The 14,556-nt window shown below is 44.8% G+C and overlaps 1 protein-coding gene across 3 annotated transcripts in view; it reads left to right on the top strand.

Moving 5' to 3' along the window:
- CACNA1S (calcium channel, voltage-dependent, L type, alpha 1S subunit) overlaps positions 1-14,556 on the top strand; it is a 109,752-nt gene that overhangs the window by 6,181 nt on the left and 89,015 nt on the right. For all 3 annotated transcript variants that reach the window (XM_015411835.1, XM_015411836.1, XM_015411834.1), the window contains exon 2: positions 11,723-11,828. In XM_015411835.1, the coding sequence (XP_015267321.1) occupies positions 11,723-11,828 (106 nt within the window). The remainder of the gene's footprint in view (positions 1-11,722; positions 11,829-14,556) is intronic.

Here is a 14,556-nt window from a genome sequence, read left to right as displayed (position 1 = left end):
ACAATGTCCCTGTCATGATGACATCATCAAGTCAGGGATGTTGGGGGGTGATGCTCTAGTTTTTGGGCAAAATATGGTTTTGAAGGCAAAAAACCATAGAGTTTTGCAAAACAAATATATAGAGAGAGCAGAACCCGGACGGCCCAAATGCGATGATGTCACTTCGAGGTGATGTCATCACAGTGTGTGCTACACACGCGCGCCAGAAGGTCCTGAAGGAGAGGCAGGATCCTCCCATCAGCAGCCAGGTAAGACCTGGCAACCCTGCCTTTGAGGTAGAATTGAAACAATCACAGAATGGTGCCTTCCAGTCTCAACCCCAAAAGGCGATCCAGAAGGATACTGATCGATGTTATCAAAAGCTGCCCAGAAATTCAGAAGAATTAACAGGGTTGCACCCCCCTGTCTATCTCTTGGCATGAGTCAGCCACCAGGACAAACAAGGCCATTTCAGTCCCATAACCAGGCTTGAAAACAGACTGGAATGGATCCAAGCAATCTATTTCATCCATGAATCCCTGAAGTTGCCCACTTACCACTTGTTCAATCACCTTAACCTTGCTCAAGAATGCTACATTTGAGACAGACAGTAGTTATTCAGCTCTCCTGGGTATAGATGAGGTTACTCTGGGAGTGGACACACCACTGTCTGCTTCCAGGCAGGGGCAACCACTTCCTCTCTGAGGGAGGTATTTATAGGGTTGCCAAGCCCGGCGTTGCGCTGCAGCGGGGGACTTCCGGCTTGCAGCTTGAGCACACGCATGCAAACCACGCACGCACCGCATGCACGCCACCCGGAAGTGACGTGACGCCGCCGGGCACACTGGGGGCGGGGGCACGGCCATCCGAGGGAAAAACATAGAGTTTTCCCTCGGATGACCATGGGTGCACGTCGGGGTGGGGCTCCCCCCGGGGCCCGATCTGGCGGCGGCGGGGAATGGGCCTCTGGGGCGGGGGTTTCCCTGCCCCCCGGGTGGACTTGGCAAGCCTAGGTATTTACTGTCTCCTGGGCCCAGTTGCCACCCTCCCCCCCGCATATTTAAACATCCAGGAAGTATGTGTCATTCAAGTAGATGGTAGGTCTCAGACCTAAGAATCCTGTCTACATCCTCAGACTGAACAAGCTGAAAAGTATCTCACACAACTGAACAAGTTGGCACCCTGCGACCATTCAGTCAAGTCACTGCAAATGTAAAGTCTAAGTTGGAATGAATGCGAGAGATTTTATCTACAAAGTTTTGAGGACAGCAGTCTACCCCTCCTGTAGATCACTACCCAATAGACCCCTGACCACCCAGAATAAATCCGCATCCTATGCGGAAGAATTGAAGCCATTTAATACATGACAAACTCCTTATCAGTCTGGAGCTGTCATCCATTCACCTCATCATTGGTATGACTTTGGTGGGCTACAAGCAAGTCCCCCTTTTGGCAAGGGATGCGGCCTGATCACATAGAAGTGACTGTGGCTTCATTAATTGCTATGAACCATTTCACCCCCATTCAGTTTACTTCCTGTTTCAAAGCAGGGGCTTCTTTCTCTTTTCTGCCATCTGGAAAGTAATCAGTTCTCAGGTATTGACCTATAATCAGAGGTCATTTTGGGGGGATCGCGGGGGATCGCAGTTCCCCCGGGTGAGGTATGGGGGGTGGGTCCTAGGTATGTGGGAAAATGTGAAATCTAAAATAAATTAAAAATACACTGGACAGCTTTAAAAAAATCCAAAAATGATCAAAGGAGCACATGTAGCTTTAAAAACCGGATTCCCTGCTAGGCAACCATAGTATTCCAAGCTACATGACGAAGCCCCGCCCCCTGCTTCCGGCCGCCACGCTTCCGGCCCTCATTCAGCCAGGAGGAGGCAGGAGAAGAGGGAGGGTAAGTTGCTTCCTCCCTGCCTCTCCCCACCCCTGCCTGCCTGGGGCTAGGGAGGGCCTTCGCGGGGCTTCCTTGCACTCCCGTGCGGGGTGTGTGGCCTTATGACACACTTCTGGTGATGTCAGGGGGTGTGGCCTTATGACACACTTCCGGTGATGTCAAGGGGTGTGGCATATGCTAATGAGTTATGCTAATGAGTTCCCCTAGCTCTTTTTCTACGAAACGACCTCTGCCTATAATACATATTCATAATTCCAGGAAAAAAGCATCTACCATCCCATCAGTGGCTCTCTTTCTGGGGCTTGTTTCCTTTCCCTTCTCTTTTCACCAATCCTTTCCTTTCCATCATCTCCTTTTTGTCTAATCACCAAATGTTTTCAGGGATCTTTACAACGTCAGTGCTTCATTTCTGCTCCACAGATTGGCTACCTTCTATGTCCTGTTGTGATTGCCATGCAATAGTGTTCCCAGTGGAAGAGCCACTTAGATTGCAGAAAGGCTTCAGATACTGCTGAATGGCATAGTAGGATATAGGCCAATGAGACATTTTAGTCCTTTTCTCTCAAAAGGACACTGTAGTAGTCGTTGTCAGTTGTCGTTGTCGTCAGGACTTTTTTCTTTTGGAAAAAGAGGTGCTGGATCTCTCAAGAGGGACTCATGAACTTTTAAACAATTTTAAAAGAATTTTGTCAAAGAGGTTCCGGGACTCCATTCCAGTGTGTTCATCCTGGAAAAAAGCCTTGGTAAAGGGGCAGAAAAAGAGCACTCAAAATGACAAAGAGCGTGAAGCACCTTTCATACAAGGAGAGGCTACAAGGTTTGGGGTTTCTCAGTTTAGAAGACTGAGGAACCTGATAAAAGTTTATAAAGTTATGCATGGGCGACATAAGGTGGGTCGAGATAACTTTTTCTACAACTCATAGGCATCCAACAAAGTTAATATGCAGTAGATTCAGGAGAGATAATATGCAGTATGTTTTTAATCAAAGAATTATTTTCTTATGGAATTCATTGTCACAGGAGACAGTGATGGCTACTAGCTTGTGTGTGTGTAAAGTGCTATCAAGTCTCAGTCAACATATGGCAACCCCAGCAAGGGGCTTTCAAGGCAAGTGAGAAGCAGAGGTGGTTTGCCATTGTGAGGTAGCCCTGTCATGGTGTTGGAATGTGAGGGGGGATTTTATCTCCCTCCCGTTCTCAGCACTTCTCTGCCTAGCGCTCCTGCTATCTGCACATTGGCCTTGAAGAGGCTTTGCTGTAATTCCCCAGGCCTGGGAACTGTAACTGCTTTGGGCGCAAAATTACTTGCTTGCTGGCAGGGCACGCGCGCATGAGAAAACTTCATTGGCTTCGCAGGTGGGGGGGCTGTTTGAATATTCTATAAGTTAGTAGCCATCTTATTACAAGGCATTCTTAACACAGGCTGTATACATGTACTTTAGTTCTGCGTTACCATAATAAACACTTATCTTCTGAAGAAGCCTGGGTGCGTGGACTACCTGCCTCAAGTTCCTGACAGCTATTGCCAGTTAGATGCAGTGGTTAAGAGCAGTGGACTCTGATATGGACTCTAATTCACATGCAGCCAGTTGGGTGACCTTGGGTCAGCCACAGTTCTCTCAGAGCTGTTCTCTCAAGACCAGTTGTTTCAGAGCTCTCTCAGCTCCACCTACCTCACAGGGTGTCTGTTGTGGGGACAGGAAGAGAAAGAGATTGTAAGCCGCTCTGAGACTCCGAGTGAAGGGCAGGGTATAAATCCAAATCTTCTTCTTCTCGTCCTCCTCCTCTGAGTCTTCCATGGTGATCTCCCTTCCAAGTACTGACCCTGCTTAGCTTCCAGGATGGGATGAGATCAGGCTACAACATGCTGCCTTCCCTCTGCCTGTAGCCATTGGCTTACATGGCTTTAAAGAGGGATTAAACAAATTTATGGAGTCATCAGTGGCTGTTAGCTATGTGGCCTATAAACCCCCTTGTTCAGAGGGAATAGTAGCTTTCACGCCCTGCTTGGAGGTCTTCCAGGGACACTTGAAATGTGTGAAACAGGATGCTGGATTAGATTGACAATTGGTTTATTTATTTAGGGTTTATTTATTGGTTTATTTATGCCACCTCTCCTGGGGAATCAGTCTGAGGTGGTTTACGTAATAAAAACAAACAAACATTGAAAGCATACGTTAAACCCAGCCTTTAAAAAAACAGCCAGGGAATTAAAAAACAAATAGTAGAGCAGCTTAAAATTCAAAGAGGTTCCGGGACTCCGTTCCAGTGCATTCATCCTGGAAAAAAGCCCTGGTAGTAGTAAAGGGGCAGAAAAAGAGCACTCAAGATGACCAAGAGAGTGGAGGACCTTTCACACAAGGAGAGGCTACAAGGTTTGGGGTTTCTCAGTTTAGAAGACTGAGGAACCTGATAAAAGTTTATAAAGTTATGCATGGGTGACATAAGGTGGATCGAGATAACTTTTTCTACAACTCATAGGCATCCAACAAAGTTAATATGCAGTAGATTCAGGACAGATAATATGCAGTATGTTTTTAATCAAAGAGTTATTTTCTTGTGGAATTCATTGTCACAGGAGACATAGTGATGGCTACTAGCTTGTGTGTGTGTGTGTGAAGTGCCATCAAGTCTCAGTCCACATACGGCAACCCTAGCAAGGGGCTTTCAAGGCAAGTGAGAAGCAGAGGTGGTTTGCCATTGTCAGGTAGCCCTGTCATGGTGTTGGAATGTGAGGGGGGATTTTATCTCCCTCCCGTTCTCAGCGCTTATCTGCCTAGCGCTCCCACTATCTGCACATTGGCCTTGAAGATGCTTTGCTGTAATTCCCCAGGCCTGGGAACTGTAACTGCTTTGGGCGCAAAATTACTTGCTTGCTGGCAGGGCCCGCACGCGTGAGAAAACTTCATTGGCTTTGCAGGGGGGGGGCTGTTTGAATATTCTATAAGTTAGTAGCCATCTTATTACAAGGCATTCTTAACACAGGCTGTATACATGTACTTTAGTTCTGCCTTACCATAATAAACACTTATCTTCTGAAGAAGCCTGGGTGTGTGGACTACCTGAAGTTCCTGACAGCTATTGCCAGTTAGATGCAGTGGTTAAGAGCAGCGGACTCTAATCTGGACTCTAGTTCACATGCAGCCAGCTGGGTGACCTTGGGTCAGCCACAGTTCTCTCAGAGCTGTTTTCTCAAGACCAGTTGTTTCAGAGCTCTCTCAGCTCCACCTACCTCACAGGGTGTCTGTTGCGGGGACAGGAAGAGAACGCGATTGTAAGCCGCTCTGAGACTCCGAGTGAAGGGCAGGGTATAAATCCAAATCTTCTTCTTCTCGTCCTCCTCCTCTGAGTCTTCCATGGTGATCTCCCTTCCAAGTACTGACCCTGCTTAGCTTCCAGGATGGGATATCAGGCTACAACATGCTGCCTTCCCTCTGGCTGTAGCCATTGGCTTACATGGTTTTAAAGGGGGATTAAACAAATTTATGGAGGATGGAGTCATCAGTGGCTGTTAGCTATGTGGCCTATAAGCCCCCTTGTTCAGAGGGAATAGTAGCCTTCACACCCTGCTTGGAGGTCTTCCAGGGACAGTTGAAATGTGTGAAACAGGATGCTGGACTAGATTGGCAATTGGTTTATTTATTTAGGGTTTATTTATTGGTTTATTTATGCCACCTCTTCTGGGGAATCAGTCTGAGGTGGTTTACATAATAAAAACAAACATTGAAAGCATACCTTAAACCCAGCTTTTAAAAAAACAGCCAGGGAATTAAAAAAACAAATAGTAGAGCAGCTTAAAATGAGTTTAACAATTTCAGACTAAAAGCACAGTATAAAATTATTTTAACAGCTCAGTTCCTTAATTAAAAGCCTGGGTAAACAAACATGTTTTGGCCTGGCACCTGCAAGAAAGTAACATAATCACCAAGTGGACCTTGATGGGGAAGGCATTCCACAGACAAGGTGCCACAACTGAAAAGGCCCTGTTGCAGTTTGCCTCCCTATTCACCTCTGAAAACAGAAGCAGAGAACAGGGCTTTTGAGGCAGATGCTGGTTTTGTGTTGTTACTACCACAGACCTGTTTGTATGAAGCTCAACTGCCTGGACATCATTTTATTTTTTGGTCTACATGGCCATATCACATTAAATTCCTCTATTGTGCCACTTGAAACATAATGATTTTAAAACTTCACTTTTTAGTATCTTCTTCCCAGTGTGAGGATAGTCACTATGGATTCAAAATATGAAATACATCCATTTGGTTGTTTCTGTAATGATTTTGTATGATCCATGCATCAGTGATGAGATCTTGGGAAGTTACCCCACATCTGAATAAAACAGTGCTAGTTTGAGAGACAGTAAAGGAACACAAGGTCAAATCATTGCTGATGTGACCAGTTGATGATGTGAATGGTAATGGGGATTCTATTAAAGCAACCTCTGTATCAGGAAGTTATGGTAGAGCTACATCTAATTAATAATCTAATAAATAAATAAATATGTCTGCATAAGGAAATGGAAGAAGGGTACTCAGACCAAGCCCTTGTTTGTACCAGAGCCCATTCTGTGGCTGCTGCAGACTGATATCATATGCTGCGTTCAAGAGTTTATGATTAGTAGCCAACTACATTAGTAAACTGATCCCACTACGTCAAGCTGACATGCCTGCTTCCTTAGTACCCAACCTACCAAGCACCTGCTGGTTAATGAGCTTCAGCAACTTCCCTTACTTCGCTGCACAGTATTTGTGTTAACAGGATAACACAGTTTAGTAGATCTGATAGGTCTGATAAACCCAAAATAGGTTAAGTGATACCTTTAATGGACCTTGTGGGTGTGAGTATGCAGGTTTGAGATATTCAAAGTTCTCGCTAAATATACTTTCTTCATTAGGGATTTGGTAGGGTGGTCTTACGGGACAATGTGACTGTGATATTATATAGCTAGGTGCAGAGGCTGCAGATAAGATATTTAATAAACCATTTTCTGATGGTGAAAAAATAAATATGCATGAGGTTGCTGACAATTTTCACCAGAAATGGGGGAAATCTATTACTCTTCTAAGATGTAAAAAAGTGCTGGATTTGTTTAGGGATGGGATGATGGACACAGACTTTTTTTATCTGCACTTCTACAGATTTTGCTTGCTCTAAATTTGTAGTTCTGTCTTTTCATATCATAGCATCCCCATATTGTCTCCTGCAGGCATACTTTACTCATTCCCAGAGGCAAACTATACAAAACACATGCATGTGTGTAAAATTTTAAAAATATGAAAGACAACCTTGCAAGGCTGTGAAGTCGAGCAAAGGAGTAATGGGTCTTGCCTTGGAGCAAAGGTAGATGGGGGAATAATTTTGAGTAGAAAAATGGCTACTTTCCTAAGGCTGTTTCCATTTTTAAAGAAATTGGGGCTTCACAAATGTAACATGTAGCTTACATATAGTGTAGCCTTCCTCTGCATCATCATGTATACAGTTTACCCCAGACTATGGAACCTACGATGCACTATTATTTTGATTAAAGTACGAGTGTAGGGTGAGTACAAGAAGAAGAATCGAATCTGTAGGGATGGTGTCAGCAAGGCTAAAGCGCAGATGGAGCTGAGGCTTGCGAGGGATGCTAAAAATAACAAGAAAGGTTTCTATGCCTATGTTCAGAGCAAAAGGAAGAACAGGGATGGGGTAAGCTCATTGCTAGGGGAAGACGGTCAAGCCTTAATAAGGGATGAAGACAAAGCGGAATTACTTAACTCTCACTTTGTGTCGGTCTTTAACCGTAAGGCAAGCTGTATACAAACTGAAGAATGCAGGATATATGAAAGAAAGAGGAACTGCCAGTCCAGAGTAAGTAAGGAAATGGTTAGAGAGCATCCAGCTGCCTTAAAGAGCCTCTGGTTCTAATCTTTGAGATGTCCTGGAGTACTGGTGTTGTGCCGGAAGACTGGAGAAGAGAAAATGTTGTCCCGATCTTCAAGAAGGGGGAAAAGACGAACCCAGGAAATTACAGGCCTGTCAGTTTGACATCAATACATGGAGAAATTCTAGAGCAGATTATTAAACGCTCTGTCTGTGAGCATCTTGAATGGAATGAGTTAATTGGTAGTAGCCAGCATAGGTTTATCAAGAATAAGTCATGCCAGACCAACCTTATCTCCTCTTTTGACAGAGTTACTAAAATGGTTGACTCTGGCAATGCTGTGGACATAGTGTATCTAGATTTCAGTAAAGCATCTGAAAAAGTTTCTCATGATATCCTTGAGGATAAGCTGTTAAGTGTGGGCTGGATAGTGCAACCATTGGATGGATTCATGGTTGGTTGAAAAATCGTACCCAATGAGTGCTTGTAAATGGCTCTGCATCTAGGTGAAGGGAAGTCTCGAGTGGAGTGCCGCAGGACTTAGTCCTGGGCCTGGTGTTCTTCAATGTTTTTTATAAATGACCTGGAGGAAGACATAGAGGGGATGCTTATCAAATCTGCAGATGACACAAAGCTGGGTGGGATTGCTAATTCTGAAGAAGACAGAGTCAGGAATCAAAATGATCTAGATAAGCTGGAACAGTGGGCTGAGACAAAATGAATTTCAATAGAAATAAGTGCAAAGTCTTACACTTAGGTACAAAAAATCAAAGGCACAGATATAAAATGGGAGGGACTTGGCTTGACAGCAGCACATGTGAAAGGGATCTGGGTGTTCTGGTTGATCACAAGCTAAACATGAGTCTGCAGTGTGATGTGACTGCGAAGAAAGCTAATACAATCTTAGGATGCATTAACAGAAGCATTGTGTCCAGATCACGGGAGGTGGTAGTTCCGCTCTATTCTGCTATGGTGAGGCCTCACCTCGAGTACTGTGTCCAGTTTTTGGCACCACATTTTAGGAAGGATGTTGACAAGCTCAAGCATGTCCAGAAGAGGGCAACCAGGATGGTGAGAGGGTTGGAATCCAAGTCTTATGAGGAAAGGCTGAAAGAGTTGGGTATGTTTAGCCTGGGAAAGAGAAGGGTTAGAGGGGACATGATTGCAGTCTACAAATATTTGAAGGGCTGTCATGTAGAAGATGGAGCAGATCTATTCTCACTTGCTCCGGATTGCAAGACTAGATCTAATGGGTAGGAATTACAAGAAAGTTGATACTGGCTAAATATCAGGAGAAATGTTCTAACTGTGAGAGTGGTTGAGCAGTGGAACAGACTGCCTCGGGAGGTGGTGGATGCTCCTTTGCTGGACGTTTTCAAGCAGAGGCTGGATGACCATCTTTCAGGTATGTTGTAGGGCTATCTTTCAGCTATGCTGCTGCAGAGTGCAGGGGGTTGGACTAGATGACCTGCAAGATCCCTTCCAAGGCTAACATTCTATGATTCTATGTACAATACTTTTTTTGTTGTTGTTCAGTCACAAAGTTGAGTCTGACTCTTCGCGACCCCATGGACCAGATCACGCCAGGCCTTCCGGTCTTCCGCCATCCTCTGAAGTTTGCTCAGCTTCATGTTCGTTGCATCTATGACACTGTCACAGTACTTTTAGAGCCTGTATAATGTTAAAGAGAAAGAAAGAGGAGCACAAAATGGAACAGAAAGAAACTGATAGGCTCAGCAGATTTTCTGTAGACATCCATGGCTCTGGGAATAGATTTCACAGCTGATCCCCTTGGTTTTTCACATATCCCTAGTTATTGTGTTATGTAAGATAAAACTTCCAAGAGCTCATGTTGTTCCACATCATCTGCCAGCCTTCACTCTCTGCTCTCCCACAGGATTAGATTTGAGTTTGTTCCATTATCTGTATTTTGTGGTTGCAGTATTGTATATGTAAAGAGGGGCCGTGGTTCAGTGGAAGAGCATCTGCTTGGCAAGCAGAAGGTTCCAGGTTCAATCCATGGCATCTCCAGTTGAAAGGATCAGGTAGGAGGTGATGTGAAAGACCTTAGCCTGAGACCTTGGAGAGCCACTGCCAGTCTCAGTAGACAGTACTGACTTTGATAGACCAAGGGTCTGATTCAGTATAAGGCAGCTTCATGTGTTCATGTAGCACATATAAAATGGAGGACATATTAAGATGCTGGAATGTGGAAGGACTGATTTGGCTGTTATAGATTTGGAGAAGGGTTAAAGAAACAAACATTCCATGGGGGGGAGGTCAAGTGAATTACCTCTGCTAACAGGGAGCAGAGTAGTGTTCTGTGTTGAGAGAGAATCCTTTGCATCAAGTTACATTTGTACACATCTCAGCGAACCTTAAATGCCTCCCAGATCTCTGGGCTCCTTGTAAACTGTGCTAAAGCCAAGAAATAGTCTGTCGGGGCTCCTTGGTGCTTTGAGCAGATCCCAGCAAAGGATAACTGCATACTCAGACTTCTCAGGAATAGGAGGGATTCAGTACAACATAGTGAGGGTGAATACTGTTTAAGAGCCAGTTTGGTGTAGTGGTTAAGTGCGCAGACTCTGATCTGGGAGAACCGGGTTTGATTCCCCACTCCTCAACTTGCACCTGGCTGGATGACCTTGGGCAAGCCGTAGCTCTGATAAGAGCTGTCCTTGAAAAAGAGCAGTTTCTGTCAAGAGCTCTCTCAGCCCCACCTACCTCACAGGGTGTCTGTTGTGGGGAAGGGAAGGGAAAGGAGTTTGTAAGTCGCTCTGAGACACCTTTGGGTAATGAAGGGCGGGGTATAAATCCAATCTCTTCTCTTCTTCTCTTCTTAATTTTAGGACAAGTCTGAGTACCAAAGGATGGCACCAGGAGTTTTTATGTGAAGGCCCAGCAGGACCCAGCAGAGCCTAATGGATGCTGTCCATGCTGGCAGTGTCAGTGGCAAGAGAATGTTCTGGGGTGGGGGGTAGAGGGAATGGACAGGCTCCTATTGAACAAGCCCTCATTAATCCCGCCCCCTACTTATTCCACCACATGTGCCTCTTGCTCTGGCTACTCCTTGCCATCCTCTGCCTCCCTTACCCGATGGTCAAGAGAGAGGGAGGTGGGGCTGATGCTGTCCCTTACATGGCCTTTGTCCTCTGCCCCCCATGCTCAACTCCATCACAAAGAAGGCAGCGTCATGCTATCCGGCTCACCCCTCCACCTGCTGAGGCAAATCGTGACCCTTTCCTGATGCTCATAACTCATGAGCCTTTTATGCAGATTATTAAAACAGTGTCATAATTATAATGTTCTTTTAAAATTCTTTCTTCTGATATGAGACAACCTTTGACAACCCCTAAGCAATATTTATTACTATAATTATTTACTTTATTTATATCGTACCTTTCTCCCCAATGGGGAGCCAAAGCAGCTTATGGAGAGCCAGTTTGGTGTAGTGGTTAAGTGTGCAGACTCTAATCTGGGAGGACCGGGTTTGATTCCCCACTCCTCCACTTGCACCTGCTGATGTGACCTTGGGTCAGTCACAAGCTCTGGCACAGCTGTCCTCGCAAAAGAGCAGTTTCTGTCAGAGTTCTCTCAGCCCCACCTACCTCACAGGGTGTCTGTTGTGGGGAGGGGAAGGGAAAGGAGTTTGTAAGCCGCTCTGAGACTCCAAGTGAAGGGCGGGGTATAAATCCAATCTCCTCTTCTTCTTACGTAATTCTTCTCTCCTCCATCTTATCCTCACAACAACCCTGTGATGTTGGTTAGGCTGAGCGTGTGTGACTGGCCCAAGGTCACCCAGCAAGCTTCCCTGGCAGAGTGAGGATTCAATCCTGGGCCTTCCAGATCCTAGTCTGACACTATAACCACTACACCACACTGGCATATTGATATTAACATCAATGGCTTTTATGTCATTTTCAATTATTCCTGTTTGTGGCACAACATTCTGCATGCAACTTTCCTTTAACAAGCCTCCTCAGACCCTTCGAGACCATCATCCTGCTGACCATCTTTGCCAATTGTGTGGCACTGGCTATCTACCTGCCTATGCCTGAAGATGACTCCAACAAAGCCAACTCCAGACTGGTAAGAAATTCTTCTCTTTCATGTTTCTGTTGTGATACTCCTGAGGTGACCCCTTAAGAGCTGAATTCAGTGAATGGTACTCCAAATTAGCTTTAGAATGATTGCTGGAACATTAAGCTAAGGGAAAATTAGGGATGTTTAAATATGTGAAATCTCAAATCCCACACTGCAGAAAAATTTGGTTCAATTATGCCCTGGATTTTATGTTCTATATGCATAATAAAATAATCCATCTTCTGCACTAACACTACAGAGACAGTTACTCCAATCTAAGCCTATTTACTTGGATGGATGGCTGAATAAGGGCATAACTCCTGCTTAAAATTACATTGCAAGAAACCTAGATTTTTATACTCAGACACCAATTATGCTTTTCTAGTTCCTGTACACAACATGCATTTTGAATCATTACACATCATACACACAGGCATTCCTGTTGTGGAGGTGCCTTCTATGTTACTAAGAGCTGGAAAAGTACTGTTATTTGCACCCCAATTTCCCAGGGCATGAAAACTTATTACTTGAGTTGGTTCCCTTTGGTGACTTACAGCATTTTTGTAGAGTTTGTTTCATTTACAGATGTACAAGTAGAGCACAGCTGGAGGAAAAGAGGCATTCTTACAGGGCAGCAGATCTCCTACTCCACATCAGAGATGAGAGAAAGAAAGAGTTCTGTAGCCAACACCTCAGCAGAGTCTGTCTGCTCCCCCTCTTTGTCTCTTCTAAAATGTAAACTATATTTTCCTTTTACACAAACATACGCCTGCCCTCTCCCTTTACCTAGGAGTGGGACTCACCTTGTCCAATCCCTAATGAGTTCTTAGCCTGAGCCATATGTTAAGGCCCATTGAGGAAATAACCACAGTTTTAAAGACAGAACAAAACTTGAGTCCAGTGGCACCTTTAAGACCAACATCTGTTGCTTCAGACCAACAGGACTACCCTCCTGAATTTTAAAGACAGATTGCCATTGCCTTTATCATGCAAATTGATCCATGGAATCAGAAGCCAAACCCGCATTATCACACACACACCCCGCTTAGAAAAAACAAACTGGTTAACAAGAAATCAAAAACATACAAAGTCCTTAAACACAAATGTTTCACATATTACCAAGATATTTCTCCATAACCATAACTATTCAATTTGTTTTAATTCTACTTTTCCTTAGAGACAATTCTTGTTTCAAAGCCATTGTCCTCCCCTTAAGCACATCCTTGGACTAGATGACCTGCAAGGTCCCTTCCAACTATAACATTCTATGATTCTATGATAAGCCAATGTTGGATCAGGCCAATGGACCATCCAGTCTAACTCTGTCACACAGTGGCCAAAAATACCAGGTGCCATCAGAAGGTCTAGCAGTGGAGCCAGGACACTAGAAGCACTCCCACTGTTGCCCCTCCCCAAGCACCAAGAATACTGAGCATCATTTGCCCCAGACTGAGAGTTCCTACCTTGTGGTTAATAGCCACTGATGGACCTCTGCTCCATATGTTTATCTAATTCCCTCTTGAAGCTGTCCATGCTTGTAGCCGCCGCCACCTCCTGTGGCAGTGAATTCCAAGTGTTAATCACTCTTTGGGTGAAGAAGTACTTCCTTTTATCTGTTCTAACCCGACTGCTCAGCAATTTCATTGAGTGCCCACAAGTTCTTGTATTGTGAGAAAGCGAGAAAAGTACTTCTTTCTTTATCTGTGTGTGCAAGGCTTTATCTATGTGTGCAAAGACCAAATAACTCCAATTTTGGGGTGGGGGGAGAGAGAAAATGTATCCCTATTTGATATGTTATTCAGGCTCTGTTCATCTCAGTTTTACCTTTTTTCCTCCATCCAGCCAGTCACCTCTCTACAGATCATGTGTTTGTGTGGGTCTTCTTCAGTGTCCCCAAAATGTTTCCTTGTGTCTTAAGCTTTTCTACATCTATGGTGGAACACCCGCACAGACCTACGGGTCCTGTTCCATCTTTGCCTCCAAGGCATCTGGGCACCAGTGTCCATCCAAGTCTCTACCTGGCAATGTGCCCCTCTCCTGGCTTTCCTGGCCACTGGAGGGTTTTCTCTCTCCCTCTTTTGGTGCACCCACTTCCACCACCTGTCCTTTGTAGGAATCACCCACTGCGAGAACCAGGACTTCCAGCTCTCCATTCCCCTGCATCACTGTTCTAAAATCCTGCCTTGTGCCTCCATCTCCCGCTACCCATGTCTGGTTTTCACAAGGACAGCTTACTGCACTAGCTCATTCCTTGGGAATTAGCAACTCACCTTCTCCTGGCATCTATTTTAAATAGTGTGTCTGATCAGTGGAAATCTATGTAATACAGAGAACAACCAGCATAAAAAATTTAAAAAACACTTACTAAAAATAAAATGCTCCACACAGCAACAGATTGAGCAAGGGATCCAAAAAACCCCATGCAAATATGCAATTCCGCTGTCCATCATTCTGCACATGCTCTAACTAATCTTATTCTAAGGCAGGCTCTTTAATTTAGAAATTACAGTGTTTTAAAAGTTTACCTTGAGTCTTTGGCAATGGCGGCCTTCAGCAGGGGTCCAGGTCTGAGACCTCCTTCCCCCCAGGTAGAATCAGCCAAAGAGAGCTTCCCCCTTTGTGCCCACCCCCATGTGTGTTAAAGAAGCCTTTCTTGAAATCTCCATGAAGAGATTTTCTAGCATTTTAAACCTCGGCTAAATGTTAGGAAGAACTTTCTGACTGTTAGAGCGGT

The sequence above is a fragment of the Gekko japonicus genome, unplaced genomic scaffold (genome assembly GCF_001447785.1).
Source record: "Gekko japonicus isolate JY-2015 unplaced genomic scaffold, Gekko_japonicus_V1.1 scaffold309, whole genome shotgun sequence".
Lineage (NCBI taxonomy): Eukaryota > Metazoa > Chordata > Lepidosauria > Squamata > Gekkonidae > Gekko > Gekko japonicus.
Note: the sequence above shows the minus strand (reverse complement) of the source record. Positions and strands in the feature narration are given on the sequence as shown.